Source organism: Phyllobates terribilis, unplaced genomic scaffold (genome assembly GCF_046119375.1).
Source record: "Phyllobates terribilis strain yellow unplaced genomic scaffold, ASM4611937v1 Scaffold_140__1_contigs__length_4765195, whole genome shotgun sequence".
Classification (NCBI taxonomy): Eukaryota; Metazoa; Chordata; class Amphibia; order Anura; family Dendrobatidae; genus Phyllobates; species Phyllobates terribilis.
In genome coordinates, this window is record NW_027362900.1 from 2,240,846 (window position 1) to 2,259,646 (window position 18,801).

At 48.5% G+C, this 18,801-nt stretch overlaps 1 protein-coding gene across 1 annotated transcript in view; it reads right to left on the minus strand.

Annotated features, from left to right (window-relative positions):
* Window positions 1–18,801, minus strand: part of LOC141205534 (uncharacterized) — a 62,014-nt gene that overhangs the window by 12,519 nt on the left and 30,694 nt on the right. Inside the window, exons 8-10 of the mRNA XM_073664102.1 lie at window positions 15,321–15,349; window positions 14,448–14,811; window positions 13,908–14,011 (exon numbers count right to left, since the gene is read on the minus strand). Of these exons, the coding sequence (XP_073520203.1) occupies window positions 13,908–14,011; window positions 14,448–14,811; window positions 15,321–15,349 (497 nt within the window). The remainder of the gene's footprint in view (window positions 1–13,907; window positions 14,012–14,447; window positions 14,812–15,320; window positions 15,350–18,801) is intronic.

An 18,801-nucleotide genomic window follows, 5' to 3' on the forward strand; every position in this document is an offset into this window, starting at 1 on the left:
CCTGTGGGTCTGTACTGCATTGGGAGATTAAGTTTAGGGAGACACAGAGGAGAATGATGGGATAACGCTCTGGGCAGGAGCTGATGTCAGATATAAGACCCTGCATCAGTTCATTTCCAAGAGACAAATCCATTCTCCACAAAGAGGAGAATGTGGACGAGAAGCAGGGGTATTGGTATACATTAGGATGACCGGCTCTCCAAAGAGCAATTAACCCCTTAATCCCCGAGGGTGGTTTGTGACTCGCCCCCTGGGCCGTGGGGCACTCGGATCCGGGCAATTAGGGAAACGGTGGGAGTAGTAGTGGCAACCCGGTTCCGTGGCTCAGGGTGGTCAGGCCAGTGGTAGTCCGTTATGTGCTATTGATTATGTCCGACTACGCCACCCGTGGATTTGCGGTCATTAGGTACCGCCGCTGCAAGGCAGACCGCTGGGGCTGATGAGGTGTGCAGCTGGGATGGAGCGACTCCCCACGGGAAGAGTGCGGCCCCAGGGCAGTGTAGTGGATGGTGGGAGTGATGGTGGTGAGAGTCCCAGTACCGGTAGTGCTGGAGGCGCGAAGGAGCACACAGACAATAGGTTGCGGTCCAGGGTCTTTACTGAAACAGGTAAACTGACCCATAAACAATCCCAGCTAGGAGGGGACCTGGATGTCTGAGAGCAACGGGGAAATTGGCCCTGGTCAGGGTGAGGGTGTAGGCCTACCGTGCTTCCTGCGCTCCTTCTGGCTATCTCCTCGTTATAGGGTAACAGCCCACGTTTCCGAGCTTTCCGTGTATTCTCGCCTGTATGGCCTGCGACGTGGGTTCCTTTCTGCTCCCAGCCTTGTACGGCTTTACTGGTCCCTTCGGTTGTGGCAGGGCCTCCAGGCTTCTTAGGCCAAGGAATATACAGTCCCTTGTGGACTGGTTCTCTGCTGGGGGATGTGGAATCCTTCCAGCCTCAGACACCAAAGTCTGGTAAATTAAGTCCGTGATCTGCCAAGACAGGCTCTCTTCGCCTCTTGTCTCTGGCTTGTGGCTCTCCTCCTGCCACACTTCCTCTTAGGTGCAATACAACTTTCTGTCCCTGCTCTGCTCTGGGACACGTCTCAGTCCTGAGACAGGCCTTCAAGTTCTCTCTAACCCTGCCCCCAGCACCAGCTTTTATAGGGGCAGCCTGCTCCCCCTACTGGCCCGAGACAGGAGGTACTGCATGCTAATGTTCCCCTGACTAGAGAACCTCCCCCTTGCTCTCAGACACAGCTTTATTACATTTTGTGGCATCCAGGCCAGGGTGACACATTCCCCCCTAGTAAACTTTAGTACTCCGGGACTAAACAATAAACAGAGACAATATGCATGACCATAAAACATTATCAGGAAAGTGACGCACAAATTGAGTTCTTAAGGTCACAGTGTGGTCTGTGACCGGGTGTCCATATCACCAATATAACGGGGAGCCTTAACCAGGTGGGGGTCTGTCCTACCCCAAGTCCTTCACAGTCTTAGTTCATTCCTTGGTCAGGCTCCGAACGCAGTCCATACAAGGTCCCGGTTATAAAAAGTCCATAACCTGTGAGTCCTTACGGTAGCTGCAAGAAACTGAAACACAGAATTACCAAACAGGCATGTAACTTGGCAAACAATTCAACATTTGGCAACTGGGTTATTTACAATTTTAGCGCGCTCTTATATTTTCCAGCGAGCGGGTATCTGCCCCTTTGTGCTCCTGGTTGACCTACGTAGCCCACTGTCTGGTGGTGGACCAACCTGGCTATCCCCAGTAGCGTTAGGGGTACAGCTACCAGCTGGGTGTACAGGTAGGGCAGGCAGCTGTCTGCGGGTCCTTTGGCTTACCGCAGGCATGGCAGGCTCACGGTCAGCAGAGGGTTGACTCTCCTGGGCTGCTGGTACAGGCTCTTCTGCCTCTGGAACTGCTTGCTCCTCTTCACCTTCCGGCTCTGGTGTTGGTTGTTGCTGTGCCGGTTGCAGGAAATGCAGGACGGGTACCACTATGGCATCATTTATGCGAGTCCAGGACTGAGGGAACTCTCCGAGAACGGTGCTGATCATTTCTTCCTTGTCCTCTGCGGGTTCAAGGTCACTCTTATCCTCTTCTGCACTACGGAGTTGCTCGGGGCATCTTTTGAGGTGGTCTCTGGAGACTGTGCTAGTGGTTTCTCCTCCGTCCTTGGTGATCACGCACACCTTCGGGTTGTCGTGATCAGACTGCAGTACGGTGTAGGGTTCCCTTTCCCACTGGTCGTCCAACTTATGTAGCCTTCTTTTTCGCTTTAGGACTTGCTCACCAGGTTCTAGGGGACCAGCAGGGGCGTGTTGGTTGAAGAGTTTTTCTTGCCTCTCTCTCACCTGGGCCAGGCTCTTCTCCACACTCTCCTGTACCTTCTTGTACTGCAGTTGCCTTTCCGTATCCCAGTCTGCATCCGGAGAGGTGTCCTCAGGTGTTAGGACTCCCATTTCCAGGTCTACGGGCAGCTTACCTGGTCTGGCTCGCATCAGGTAAGCCGGGGTGCAGTTGGTAGCGTTCACCGGGATATGATTGTATAAGTCTATCAGGTCCGGCAGTTTTTCTGGCCACAGGCTGCGTTCCTCCAGGGGCAACGTCTTCAGGAGATCAATGACTATATTGTTCATCTTCTCGCACATCCCGTTGGTTTGTGGATGGTAAGGCGTTGTCCGAATCTTCTTACAGCCATAGAGGTTGCAGAACTCTTGGAAGATTTCAGCCTCGAACGCTGGACCCTGGTCTGTCAGGACCTGTTCCGGATACCCGTGTGGACGGCAGAAGTATTGCTGGAAGGCTCTGGCCGCTGTTTGGGCTGTCAAGTCCTTTACCGGGACCACCACTAGATAACGGGAATAGGGGTCCACGATTGTCAGGGCATAGATGTATCCTGACCGGCTGGGAGCCAATTTGACATGGTCCAGAGCTACCAGCTCAAGAGGCTGCGTGGTGACGATGGGCCTCAAGGGTGTCTTCTGGCTGGCACGGTCCTTCCTCCTTAGGTGACAAGGGCCACAGTCTCTGCACCATTTTTCTACAGCTCCTCTCATGCCGACCCAAAAGAACCTTCCTCTTAGCAGGAACTCCAGTTTCTTCCAACCGAAGTGTCCCGCTCTGTCATGGTAAGCCCCCAGGACCATAGCTGCATCCTGCCTTGGGACCACGACTTGCCAGGTCAGCTCGTGTGTCCAGTGGTTGACAATCCTTCTGCACAACTTGCCTTCGTAGAGGAACAGCTTGCTCTTCTCCTTCCATAGCTGTCTAGCTTCCTCTGGAGCATCCGGATCCATGCGGGCGTCTTCCTGGGTCAGCAGGTCTTTCACCAGGCGGATGGCCGGGTCACTATCTTGGGTCTCGGCCCAGCTGTGATGAGGTAGGGGATTGATCATCACGGTTGTTAGATCCTCCTCCTTCACGCGGTGGGAGTATTGAGCGGCTCCATACCGGTGAAACGCGGGGAGTTCTACCTCCTCCAGCTCTTCTGGGTCTTCGTCACCTTCAGGTAAGTGAGGCATCCTCGATAGGGCGTCAGCGTTGGCATTGGTTTTGCCGGCCCGGTACTTGATCACGAAGTCATAGTTGGAGAGACGGGCCATCCACCGCTGTTCTAGGGCACCCAGTCTTGCATTGTCCAGGTGTGTCAACGGGTTGTTGTCCGTGTACACGGTGAACTTTGCGGAGGCCAGGTAATGCTTGAAGCGTTCCGTCACGGCCCACACCACCGCCAAGAATTCTAGCTTGAAGGAGCTGTAATTCTCCGGGTTCCTCTCTGTGGGCCTCAGCTTCCGGCTGGAGTATGCGATCACCTTTTCTCTGCCCTGTTGGTTTTGGGACAGTACGGCTCCCAGTCCCACATTACTTGCGTCTGTGTGGAGGATAAAAGGCAGGCCATAGTCAGGGTAGGCCAGGATCTCATCCCCCGTGAGGGCCATCTTTAACTGGCGGAAGGACTCCTCTTCCGGTTTATCCCACTTGAAGGGCGGCTTTTGGCTCCTGGACTTAGACTGTCCGATTAGGAGGTCCTGCATAGGAGCTGCCATCTTAGTGAACCCGGGGATGAACCTTCGGTAGTAGCCTACCAACCTGAGGAACTGTCTCACCTCTTTGATGTTCGAGGGGCTTGGCCAGCTCTTGATTGCCGTGACCTTGTCAGGGTCGGGGGCCACTCCTTCCGCGCTTACCACGTGCCCTAGGTACTGGACCTTTGGTTTCAACAGGTGACACTTCGATGGTTTCACCTTCAGGCCATAAGCCTGCCAGGGCTTCGAACACCTCGGCCAGGTGCTTTAGATGGTCCTCGTAGGTCTTCGAATAGACGATCACGTCGTCCAGGTAAAGGAGGACTGTCTCGAAGTTTCGGTGCCCTAGACAGCATTCCATCAGCCTCTGGAAGGTCCCTGATGCGTTGCAGAGCCCGAAGGGCATAAAGTTGAACTCACTCAGTCCCATCGGGGTGGTGAAGGCGGTCTTCTCCTTGTCAGCCTCTGCCACAGGAACCTGCCAGTACCCGCTAGTAAGGTCCAAAGTAGAAAAGAAGTTAGTTGATTTTAGTGCGGCTAAAGACTCCTCTATTCTAGGCAGCGGGTCTGCGTCTTTGTGGGTGATACGGTTGATTTGTCTATAGTCTACGCACATTCTCATGGTGCCGTCTTTCTTTTTGACCAAAACCAAGGGGGCTGCCCAGGGGCTACAGCTGTCTCTAATGACCCCAGCTTCTTTCATCTCTCTTAGCATGCCCTTTGCATTCTGATAATGTGCGGGGGGTACAGGTCTGTGTCTCTCTTTTATTGGTGGGTGGCTCCCTGTGGGGATGTGGTGTTCTATCCCTTTTACTCTGCCGAAGTCTAGCGGGTGCTTACTAAAGACTCTCTCGTACTCCTGTACCACCCGGTAGACTCCTTGTTTTTGGTGCAGGGGAGTGGAGTCAGCACCCACATGGAGTTTCTGGCACCAGTCCTCCTTTTGTTTCTGGGAGCCATTACCCTCCGCCTGTGGAGATGGAGGCAAGGGTTCCACGGCCCTGATAGCTTTGTGTTCGACAACAAACAGTTTGGCGAGTGTAGCGTACCTGGGTAAGTGTACTTCCCTCTCCCCAATGTTGAGGATGCGGACGGGCACCCTCCCATGACGGACATCAACCACCCCCCGGGCTGTCAAAATGGTGGGCCTGCTGTCTCAGTACACGGGTTCTACCATGGCTTGGTAGTCTCTACCTCTCAACCCGATTGCAGTCCGACACCAGATCATCATTTCACTTTTGGGAGGCATGGAAATGGAGAATGGGTCACTCAGTCTTACGCTACCGATCTCACCACCAGACAGTTCTACCTGCTGCCGTCTCATCAGGGCTTTTATCTCCTTGTTGAGGACTCTCTGTTGGCTGGAACTAGCATTCACCGCCACCTGTTGTAGAATCACAATTACCTCTGAAAGACAATTTTCGATCACGTTAGTACCCACAGTTATCTTAGGGTGACTTTCACGTCGGTCAATGTCCACATTAATCACTCCCTGTGCCGGTAGTTCAACTTTACCAATTTTAATGGTCATCTCCTTGAACCCCATCTGCGGCACGGGTAAGCCATTACTGGCGATGATGCTCAAGTTACTGTCTGGATACCGTGTGATATCAGCATCAGTCCAATACTGCTTAAAAAGTACATAAGGGATAGTGGTTACTTGCGACCCAGTATCCAGCAAGGCGCTCATGGGGATACCGTCCAGCACCACGGGTAAAACCGGGCGCCCCCCAACGTACTTATCATGCCAATTATAAGGGCCTGGTGATCTTATGCCTGGGGGTTGGCCCTCTGCCCCAGGTTGGACCCGTTTAAATTACAGTACCTGGAAATGTGTCCGGGCTGGTTGCATCGACAGCAAATGGGCTGTCCATCCTCTGCGTAGCGGTCTGTGGCCCTCCCTCGAAACGACTGGATCCTCCTCTGTCGACGCCACGGGACATCCTCCGGACTTGAAGTCAGCTCGATGGGTCTTGACGGGTCCACTTGCAACGCCTGGACGGTCCTGGTCAACGCCGCGACGCTCCTGGTCAGCTCCTGGACTTGGTGGTGCAGGTCTTTCGACGGGGCTTGGTTCAGGGCCTGTGCATCAGCCCCCACGGGGTCCATAGAGGAGGGCGCCGCCTCCTGGTGGTAGGTGAGAGCAGGGCGCCGGGGGTTTATAGCGCCACTGGTTGCAGATTCACGGAGCACCCTTATGGCCCTGTCCTTAAATTGGGCAAAGGTCAGGTCGGGGTTCTGAAAGAACATGAGGCGCAGTTGGGCCCTGTGGGCACTAGACAGCAGACCTTCTATGAATTGTTCTGTTAGTAGTCTATCCGTTTCCTGCACACTGCCAGGGTCAGTTTGTTGAATAGCCTTCAAGGCTTCCTGCAGATTTAGGGCATAGTCTCTGATGCTGTCCTGTGCCCGCTGCTTACATCCATAGAACCTCATTTTAATCTCAGCGGAGGTACGTGTGTCAAAGGTACCCCGCAGCCGGGCCAGAATACCCTTCACAGTCCTTTTCTCCTCAGTGGGCCATGATTTTACCTCCCTTTGGGCTGCGCCAGTTAACTGCCCTGCTAGTATGCTGACCTTCTGTTCCTCTGTCAGGGGATAAACCTGTACAGCCTTTCTTTAAAGTCAGTTAGGGCATGGGGCTCCCCTGAGTACTTGGGCAGCCAGGCCGCTCCAGGGATGTAGGGCAGGGAAAAGGGCATCACCGCTGTTGCAGCTGCGTTGGTGGTAGTGGGCGCCTCTGTGTCCGACATCTTCCTCCCCCCTAGTTAAACGTGGCCTACCTTCCGACGATCCTCTTCTGTAGGCCGCGGCTCCGCTGCTGCTGCACTGGACGAGGACCTTGTGTCGCGTCCTGATGACGTCAACGTCGCTCTCTCTCCCTTCCAGGACCTTGCGCAGCGTCGGTGCGTGGGGCGGAGCTTCGGGTCTCGCGCGCTTTCGGCGTCCACGCCCCTCTTCTTCCCGCGCGGCGTCCTGAAGATGGCGTCCGACGGCGGGAATACGACTTCGGATGGCGGGAAAACAGCTGAAGATGGCGGGAACCGACTGAAGATGGCGGGAAACGGCTCCGGATGGTGGGAACCTTCACCACGGCAGGTATGACAGTCTTTTGAAGGCACGCAGTACCCGGTGGTTGCGGGCACGAAATCCTGCCGACTACGCCAAAGCTGACTCGCCCCCTGGGCCGTGGGGCACTCGGATCCGGGCAATTAGGGAAACGGTGGGAGTAGTAGTGGCAACCCGGTTCCGTGGTTCAGGGTGGTCAGGCCAGTGGTAGTCCGTTATGTGCTATTGATTATGTCCGACTACGCCACCCGTGGATTTGCGGTCATTAGGTACCGCCGCTGCAAGGCAGACCGCTGGGGCTGATGAGGTGTGCAGCTGGGATGGTGTGACTCCCCACGGGAAGAGTGCGGCCCCAGGGCAGTGTAGTGGATGGTGGGAGTGATGGTGGTGAGAGTCCCAGTACCGGTAGTGCTGGAGGCGCGAAGGAGCACACAGACAATAGGTTGCGGTCCAGGGTCTTTACTGAAACAGGTAAACTGACCCATAAACAATCCCAGCTAGGAGGGGACCTGGATGTCTGAGAGCAACGGGGAAATTGGCCCTGGTCAGGGTGAGTGTGTAGGCCTACCGTGCTTCCTGCGCTCCTTCTGGCTATCTCCTCGTTATAGGGTAACAGCCCACGTTTCCGAGCTTTCCGTGTATTCTCGCCTGTATGGCCTGCGACGTGGGTTCCTTTCTGCTCCCAGCCTTGTACGGCTTTACTGGTCCCTTCGGTTGTGGCAGGGCCTCCAGGCTTCTTAGGCCAAGGAATATACAGTCCCTTGTGGACTGGTTCTCTGCTGGGGGATGTGGAATCCTTCCAGCCTCAGACACCAAAGTCTGGTAAATTAAGTCCGTGATCTGCCAAGACAGGCTCTCTTCGCCTCTTGTCTCTGGCTTGTGGCTCTCCTCCTGCCACACTTCCTCTTAGGTGCAATACAACTTTCTGTCCCTGCTCTGCTCTGGGACACGTCTCAGTCCTGAGACAGGCCTTCAAGTTCTCTCTAACCCTGCCCCCAGCACCAGCTTTTATAGGGGCAGCCTGCTCCCCCTACTGGCCCGAGACAGGAGGTACTGCATGCTAATGTTCCCCTGACTAGAGAACCTCCCCCTTGCTCTCAGACACAGCTTTATTACATTTTGTGGCATCCAGGCCAGGGTGACACATTTGCACATTAATGACCAGGCCAATTTTTACAATTCTGACCACTGTCACTTTATGAGGTAATTACTCTGGAACGCTTCAACGGATCCCCCTGATTCTGAGAATGTTTTTTCGTGACATATTGTACTTCATGATTGTGGTAAAATTTCTTCGATATCACTTGCGTTTATTTGTGAAAAAAATGGAAATTTGGCGAAAATTTTGAAAATTTTGCAATTTTCAAAATTTGAATTTTTATGCCCTTAAATCAGAGCACCTGGGGGTTCCAAGTACTCACTATGCATCTATATAGGTGCCTTGGGGGGTCTAGTTTCCAAAATGGGGTCACTTGTGGGGGAGCTCCAATGTTTGGGCACACAGGGACTCTCCAAATGCAACATGGTATCCGCTAACAAATTGTCGGCTCAAATTGTTAGCGGACACCATGTTGCGTTTGGAGAGCACCTGTGTGCCCAAACATTGGAGCTCCCCCACAAGTGACCCTATTGTGGAAACTAGACTCCCCAAGGCACCTATCTAGATGCATAGTGAGCACTTGGAACCTCCAGGTGCTTCACAAATTGATTCATAAAAATTAAAAAGTGAAAAAAAAACACTCCAAACGCAACATGGCGTCCGCTAACAATTTGAGCCGATTTTCCATTCAATTTGTTAGCGGACACCATGTCGCGTTTGGAGAGCCCGTGATGTGCCTAAACAGTGGAGCTCCCCCACAAGTGACCCCATTTTGGAAACTATACCCCTCAAGGATTTTGTTAAGGTGTATAGTGAACATTTTGAACCCAGAGGTACGACACAGAATTTGTTTACACTAGGTCATCATATTGAATAAGTTGTCATTAGTCTTGAGAGCAAGTGCTCGCTACTTGAGTTTGCATTGGGTACTCAGGTATGCACCATGTACAGCGTGTGCTCGAGTGACATGCTCGAGTCCCTGCTCCGCATGTTTCACGGTTATTAGACACCCAAAAAAAAACATGCGGGAATCGCTCGTGCATGGCAGGCAATCCCCGTAAAGTTTTTTTGGCCGCGAAGCATATGGGGCAGAGACTCGAGCATGTCACTCAAATACCCACGATACTCAATGCATACCAGAGCACCCGATGCAAACTCAAGTAGCGAGCACTTGCGCTCAACACTAGTCGCCATATCGTCATCTTTTTTTCTTACTTTTGAAAAAAATCCCAACCCCATCACAACCCTAACCCCAACCCTAACCCCAACCCTAACCCCAACCCCAGCCCTAACGGTAGCACAACCCTAACGGTAGCACAACCCTAACCCTAGCACAACCCTAACCCTAGCACAACCCCAACCCCAAACCCAGCCCTAACCCTAGCCCAATCCTAACCCAAGAGTTTATTTTTGACGCCGTTCCTCGTGCGGTATAAGTGATTAGACGACTTTATTCTTCGGGTCGGTGTGATTACAGCAATACTAGAATCATATGGGGTTTTTATGACTGACAGCTGTCACACACTAAAAGACACATTTTTTGTAAAATCTAGTTTTTGCATCGCCATATTTTGAGAACTATAATTTTTCCAGATTTTGGCAGACAGTCATGTGACGGCTCGTTTTTTGCGGGATGAGTTGACGTTGTTATTGGTGCCATTTTCAGGCACGTGACATTTTTTGATCGCTTTTTATTCCGATTTTTGGGAGGCAGAATAAACAAAAACCAACAATTCAGGAATTGTTTTTTTTTTTTTTTTTTTTATTCTACTCCGCGTGTGGTAAAATTGATAAGGTAGCTTTACTCTTCGGGTCAGTACGTTTACAGCGGTACCACATTTATATCGTTTTTCTATGTTTTGCACTTTTACATAATAAAAGCAATTTTATAGAAAAAAATATTTTTTAGCATAGCTTTATTCTGAGAGCTATAACTTTTTTATTTTTCGGCTGATGGAGCTGTATGGCGGCTTGTTTTTTGCGGGACGAGATGACGTTTTCAGCGGTACCATTTTTATTTATATTTGTCTTTTTGATCGCGTGTTATTCCATTTTTTGTTTGGCGGTATGGTGATAAAGCATTGTTTTTTGCTTCGTTTTTTTTTTACCGTGTTCACTGAAGGGGTTAACTAGTGGGACAGTTTTATAGGTCAGGTTGTTCCGGACGAGGCGATACCAAATATGTGTACTTCTATTGTTTGTTTGTTTTTTTTTTTTTAATAATATTTATTGATGGGTACATTATATTTTTATTTTTGGTGGATTATTTTTTTTTAAATATTTTTGCAATTTTTTTTTTTTTTCCACTTTCTGAAAGTTTATATACTTTTTTACTTTGTCCCACTGTGGGACTTTCACTTTTTTTATTCTGATCGCCTGCATGGCACAGGAATGCAGCACCATCCCTGTGCCATGCAGGCTGTCAGCGCTGGAAAGGGAGAAGATTGTTTGGAGATGCACTGCGCATGTCCAAACAATCTTCCTGCTGTCTGGTGACCCGGATGTTGTCATGACGACATCGGGTCGTCATGGCAACACCCGGGAAGCCTTTGCAGACAGCGCTGGAAGCCGGAAGAGGAGGTGAGTATCTGCGATCACCTCCCCTTGCCCCCGCAATGCTGCGATCGACTTAGATCAACTTCGATCGCAGCATCGCGGGGGTTAATGTGCTGGGAGCGGTGCAGGACCGCTCCCTGCACATTGTCACAGCTGACACCCGATACTATCAGCTGACATCCGGCGGTGATCGCGCCCGCACAGCCTGTGTGCTCGCGCGATCGCCATGATGTACTAATACGGGTCTGGCTCTTAAGTCCCAGGGCACAGACGCGTATTAGTACGTCAGATGTTGTTAAGGGGTTAAAGATGTCTCCTTAAAGGGGTGGTGCCACCTTAGAACTTATAGATAATCCTGTAGACATCATGTAAAGAAATGCTTTTGTAAATTAAACCTAATACAAATGATGCCCCATTTAATACATATGTACCTCTGATGGTCAGTATGGCGCCCCCTAGTGATAGCATTACTGGTATCTGTCCGTCCTTTTAGCCCTCTCTAGAGCCCGGGCATGCGCGGTTCCCTCTCCAATGCAGGTTGGATCCCTCCGCCCGTCAGCCTGCCGGATCTCATCCAGTTGACTAACAGCCGCTGTAAAATGTGAAGTCCCTGCGCCTCTGCTGTCATCACTCCCATCAGGTGTTTTCTATCGATGGCGGTGGCTGGAAAACAGCTGAGTGTCTGCTCTCATTCTGATAATATATGGAGGAATGCACAGACCTCAGACATTGTCCTCCCACAGATATACAGCCCAGATCTCCAGCAATTCTGGCTCCAGCATAAGGATGTCTCAGCACTTCCCTGCAGTCAATGAGTGACGGGAATATTCATAAGCCACATGTAAAGCCAGGGCCGGGCAAAGTGCAGAATGTGAACACAGGCAGAGGACAGCACCTCTCTCGGGGACACAGATAACAATAGGAAACAACTTTACATCCTCATAGGTCCCCTAACCTGGCTCATCCAGTAATAGTGACTGCGGACACTGGATTACAATATCTTTGAGTGCATTACAAAGGACCAGTATACGAGGAGTCCTATACACCATTTATGATGAAGGAATCCATATCACCTGATAATCATATAGTGAGTTTTACTCCAATAACATTTACTGTCATTTGCCTGTGGATAAAGAAAGCGATAATTCTGAAGACACTTCCTCAGATTCTGATAAGAAAATAAAGGATGAAATCCTTGGATTTGTATAAAAAAAGTCCCGGTGAATACACCGATGTCTCATCTTATGCAAAAGACGTACGAGATAACCAGACAGAAAAAATAACTGGACTACTGGCAGGAAATATATGTCAATACAATGTAAGGAAGATTAATGTCAGTCACACATTAATTAAATTGCCCAGACCATCAATGGCTGACCATTCGGAAAGATGCAAAATACCAAAAGAGAAAAAGCCGAATAAATTGGTCGTAAAAAAGGGGGGACAGAGACAATAAATCTCAAAAATAGAAAACCTTTATTTATACGCAAAAAGTGGTTCTAAATGGCTCGGCACTGAAGGGTGCACACACACAATTCAACCAAAATTGATATCTCATATAGCATTATTTAAACACAACCGGACCAGGCCCATCACACATATAAAGAAGGATCCATGATTATAATGTAGAATAAGGGTATGTGCACACGATGCAGAAATGCTCAGGATTTTTTCCCGAGCGTTTCTGCATCTCTCTGGCAGGAAAAAACGCATGCGGATTGTACATGCGGTTTCCTGCCAGGGACATGCGGATATGAAGCGGTCTTCACTTTCATTTCCGCATGCGGGTTGACAAGCGCTTCCCAAGCGATTTTAGCATCACTTGGAAAGTGCTTGTCAACTTCACACTATATAAATCCATGCAGCCGGCATGGATTTATATAGTGTGTGAATGTCAAAAAATAAAAAATAAATATATACTTTCCCCTCTGATGGCCCCCGGTGTGCTGCTTCGCTCGGTCCCGGCTGCCGGCAGTGAAGACTTTAGGACCTTCCGACGTCAGCGTCACGTGACCCGTCACATGACTCTGACGTCAGCGAAGGTCCTTCTTCATTCAAACCCGAAGTGCCGGGAACCAAGCAGGAGCGCTGCGCGGGCCGTCAGAAGGTGAGAATATATATATTTTTTATTTTATTCTTTTTTTTTTTAATGGTACCTGGGTCTGGATGAGAGTCCTCTCATCCACACCCGGGTACCATCCGCACATTGGACCGCGTGAAAAGCGCATTAACATATACAGTGATGCGGATTCCATACGGTCTAATGCAAGTCAATGGCGGCAAAAGAGCAGCGTTTCCGCAAAATTAATTGACATGCTGCGGATTTTTGACCGCAGCGTTTACGCTGCGGAAAAATCCGCATCATGGGCACAGCACATGCGGATTTCAATTGGGGAACATTGCTGCCCTTCTACCATGCGTTTTTACTGCGTTTCCGCGGCGTTTACGCAACTGCAAAAACGCAGCGGAAACGCATTAAAAACGCATCGTGTGAACTCAGCCTAAAGTTGTCTGAATATACAATGATGTAAACAGAGTGTAACTAATTCTACATGACCAAAATAATACACATTGTTCTTTTATAAATATGATATTTTGCCTCAGAAATAAAGCTGTTAATTAGTAAATAGCACCCATAAGGGTTGTTAAATAGGAAACAATAGGATCATATCACCATAAATATAAAATATAGATAATTAATTAGGTATGTTTATAGGTAGAAAAGGGTTTCCTATCGTGCACTAATACATCAATAAGATAAATCATTAGACATGTTTATGGGTCTCCTATATTGCACTAATATATAATAAGCTAAAGATCACATGGAGATAAGCAGGTGAACAAGAATACAATTTATGTCCCCTATTCATGTACCATAGGGAATTCTGTGGTCAGTTGTAAAGGGAGGATATATTACCTGGCCATCTGGAAGCCTGTGCGTTGCACGCCAAAACCCCGATTCCTTTTGGATGCTGCTCCTTCGTCAGGTGTTTATTTTATTTGGGCAGGGGACCAAGATTCATTGAAATTATTTTTAATAATTTAAATAAAAATATGATTTTAATCTACATTTTACATCGACTATTAGTAAAGAGTCAATTATTTTTTTGGATATCACAATATTTACAGAGAATAATCAATTAATAACAAAAACGTACAACAAACCCACAGATAGCAAAGGATATATTCAGGTAGATAGCTGTCACCTGCCCATATGGCTTAAAAACATCCCAAAAGGACAATTTACACGTATCAGAAGAAACTGTACAAAAAAAGGACTACCAAACAGAAACTGAGAATGGTGGAGATATTTGAGAAAAAAGGATATAATAAAAATAAATTGAAGGAGATAAAAAAAGAAAATAGCGAATATACGTAGAGAATCTCTATTAATTACCAATATAAAAAAATCTGTAAAATGCGCCATTTGATGTACCAATTATTACACAATACAGCCATGACCATAGGATAATAAAACGGATTGTGGAAAAACACTGGCCACTTTTACATGGTGACAAAATAATAGGTGATTTGATTCCATCCAAACCGAGCTTTATATACAGAAAAGCTCCTAATTTAGAAAGTAAAATAGCTCCTACAATTGTAAGAAATCAACACAGGACCAATGGTACAAACAGAGAAAAAGGTTTTTTTCCATGGAAAAATTGTGTCATGTGCAGAATGATAAAAAAACGAACCAATACAAAAAGGCTTCTCCCCTGTGTGACTTCTCTGATGTTTATTAAGAGTTGCTTTCCGTGTAAAATATTTCCCACATTCTGAACATGAAAAAGGCTTCTCCCCTGTGTGAGTTCTCTGGTGAATAACTAAATCTGATTTCTGGTAAAAACATTTCTCACATTCTGAACATGAAAAAGGCTTCTCCCCTGTGTGAGTTCCCTGGTGTCTAACAAGATCTGATTTCTTGTTAAAATATTTCCCACACTTGGAACAAGAAAATCTATTCTCGGCTGTGTGAATTTTTTGATGTTTAGGAAGAGATTTTTCGAGAGGAAAACTATTTCCATATTCTAAAAATGTCTTCTTTGCTTTAGGAGCAATTTGTTTTTTAATGCTTAATTTGTGACTATTTTCCTTAGTAGTTGTTAATGAATCAGAAGACAGGACCTGTTTCAAAGGATCAGGTGACAGATCTTTGCTGTGAAGGGATGATGGTATATCTGGAGTAATGGCATTCACTTCAATTGTATCCTGTGGGATCTCAAGATCATCTGATTTAAAAATTGAAGAGGTCAGCTGTCCCTCTGATCTCCAGGTACAGTCATCTGCAAAGATAAAAATCTATTATTTTTCAATAAAATATCCTTGGATTTTATATTTTTTTAAATTTCTACTTAAACTGTCTATAATAATGGCAAGTTATGTAAATATATTGAATTAATTATTCACCAAGACGCTGACATTTCACAATCTAATAGAAAACCTCATAGAATGAACCAGTAGAGCGTGGTGTCCAACTGTTTGTTCATTCTGCCTCCCAAATATGGAATAAAAAGCCACCAAGTTATGAAGGCAACAATAATACCAATAAAAACTTCTACTCATGTCACAAACAACAAGCGCCACTCAGGTCCATCGTCTGTAAATGGAAAAAATCATAGTTACCGGTAACAGGATTTTACAGAGCCCATGACAGCACCACCTGAGAGATGGTATCCGCCCACCCAGGACAGGAAACCTGCTGAATAAAAAAGGCGGTACCTCTCCTCCGCATCAGTTTTGTTTTAGAGCACGAGAGGACCTCCAGACAGTATGTTAGTACACAACTACCACAAATAAAACATTTCTCACTATGCACCTATATATAGAGAACATATAGAGTTACTGGTAGGTAACTATGATTTTTTTCCCCTTCTCCTACAATAGCACCACCTGAGAGATTTATATAGAACAGACACCTTAGGGATGGATCACCGCTTGCAACACCTTTCTCCCAAAGGATAGATCAGCAGATGAAGAAAGATCAAGCCGGTAATGGTTATAGAAGGTAGAAGGAGATTACCATGTTGCTACCTTACATATGTTATCAATGGACACTTCCGCCTTCTCAGCCCAGGAGGCTGCACCAGCTCTGTGGAATGGCCCTTCAGGTTCTCTGAAACTGGCACATTACTAGGGGAATATGCTAAGCTAACGGCGTCCCTGAGCCATCTAGCTATAGTTCCCCTTGTAACTTTAAGTCCCTTACTAGCTCCCTGGAAGGAGACAAATAAGGCATTACTTCCCCTCCAAGGCCTTGTTACCTCCAAATACTGAACCAAAACCAGTCTAATCTAGAGTATGAAGCCTCTGTTCCTCTAAATCTTTTGGGTTAGTATACAATGAGGGGAGAATGATCTCCTGTGTTCTGTGGAATTTGGAGGCCCCCTTTGGAAAATAGGCCGGGTCTGGTCTTAACTAGTGATGAGCGAACGCGCTCGCCACTACTCGGTACTCGCCCGAGCATCATGGTGCTCGACAAGCTCGGCGAGTAACTCGGGTCCCCTCCCTGCATGTTTGGCGCTCTTTAGAGAGCCAATGAACAAGCAGGGATTGCCTGCCATGCAGTGTACTGCCGTAGCCATGTTGGTTGTGGGCATTACAGTGATTGGCTGGCCGCACAGCGTCATCAGGTGTATATCAGACCTGGCGCCGCTGTGCTCATCACAGTCACTCCGGATCAGACAGTATAGGGAGAGCTGCTGCTGTGTGAGGGAGAGATTTGCTTGTGTATTAGGTGGTGTAGGGAGAAAAACGGTACATTACACATATCCATCTTAACAAACAGTTCTTTTGAGGACTAACTAATCCATCTGCAGAGATATCAGGCAGGCACTGTATATAGGCAGGCAGTGTAAATAGCAGACTGCAGTGCATATAGCACAAGAGGCTCCATTACAGCTCTGTCTCCTGCTGCTGCTGTTAGATATTTCTGGAAATAGGCCCAGGTCTCTGGGGCCAGGAATAATTTTTTTGCATCTTAATCCTCATTATTTGCTTAAAAAGCAACCCAGAGAACACCGTTTTTCTGCGCCATTTGCTTGTTGGCTCTGCAGAATACAGCGAGGTCCTTTCCATACTACAGCGCTAAAAATCCATCTATTTAAAACTGTGTTTTCTCCGTCACACGGATCACATATACGTTGTCAGAAAATACTGCCATTTCTGGCCTCCATTAAAATTTTTTTTTCAGTGTGTCAGCAAAGTTTTTGACACTGGTTTGCTGTTCAAAACAGTTACCTACAGGCCAGGTATTTAAAACTGTGTTTTCTCCGTCACACGTATCACATATACATTGTCAGAAAATACTGCCATTTCTGGCCTCCATTAAAAATTTCTTTCAGTGTGTCAGTGAAGCAATTCACAGCAGTTTGCTGGTCAAACTACTTACCTACAAGCAAGGTATTGAAAACTCTGTTTTCTCCTTCACACGGATCACATATAAATTCGCTCCAAATTCAGTCATTTGTAGTGAGCGTTGAAGATACTGTCCTCCATTTAAAATGGGCAAGGCACGTGGCAAGGGACAGGGAACTGGACGTGATGTTAATGGTGCATGCAGAGGCCAAGGACAAGGCCGTGGGCAAGCTGAAATTGTGCCACAACAAACACCCACATCTTCTCGCCTGACCTTCCTGTCCCAATTTCTAGGGGACCGCAGCACACCACTATTGAACCCAGAGCAGTGTCAAAAGGTTGTTGGTTGGATAGCGGATAATGCTTCCAGTCACTTAGCCACCACCATCGCCACCCTGTCTTCCACACGGTCAAGTCTCAGTAGCCGTGAGTCTGGACCGCATATTCCTCACCCTGATCCTCCTTCCTCCCACCATGCCGAGTACCCAGAGACAACTGATCCCACACTTGGACACTCTGAAGAGCTGTTCACTTTTCCATTTATAGATTCGGGCCTCTCGCCCGGTCCACTTGAAGCGGGGCAAGAGGAGATCACGTCTAGCGATGCCCAAATATTTGAGCAGCCACGGTCACACGAAGGTGACGGTGGGAAAGTGTCACAAGAGGTGGACGATGATGAGACACAATTGCCAGAAAGTCAGGAGGAGGACCAGGGTGCGGAAGTGGAAGACGAGGTGGTGGATGACATAGTAACTGACCCAACCTGGCAGGAGGACATGCAGAGCAAGGACAGCAGCACACAGGGGGAGAGAGGCAGAGCACCCCAACAGGCAGGAAGAAGCAGTGTGGTGGCCGCAGACAGAAGGCAGGGAACCGTTCCCCGTAACACCAACACGGAGGAAGTTGCCAGTACAACTGTTAGGTCTTCCCGAGTCTGGTTGTTTTTTAATGACTCTGCCGATAACCCCAAAAAGGCCATTTGCAACACCTGCCAGGCTAGCATCAGCAGGGGTGGCAAAACGACCAGCCTGACCACCACCAGCATGATCAGGCACATGGCAGCAAAGCACCCGACTTTGTGGGCCGAACCCCAGGGTCCAGGAACAGTGTCTGCGGGTGGCACCATTGCTTCTTCCGCTGTTGTGCATGCAAGCCAATCCCCTGTCCATGGTGCATGCGAAGATGCCTCCTGCCCTGCACCTGTCGTTGCACACTCTCAAGTAGCAGCATCAGTAAGCACGTCCAAGTCCTTGTCCCAGTGCAGCGTTCAGTTGCCCATACCCTAGTCCTTGGAATGCAAGCACAAATATGCAGCCACAGGCCACACTACTAAATTCCCACATTACACGACTGCTTGCGCTCGAAATGTTGCCTTTTATGCTCGTGGAGACGGAAGAATTCCACAACCTGATGGTGGCGGCCGTCCCTCGGTACTCGGTGCCCAGCCGCCACTATTTCTCCCGGTGTGCTGTCCCCGCATTACACAAGCACGTGTCCCAAAACATTAGCCGTGCTCTCAACAATGCCGTTACCGGTAAAGTCCACCTAACCACGGACACGTGGACAAGTGCTTGTGGGCAGGGACGGTACATCTTGCTGACGGCACACCGGGTTAATATAGTGGAAGCCGGAACTCAGTCGGACCTTGGGACGGAACACGTCCTCCCGACGCCAAGGATTGCGGGCCCTTGGTCA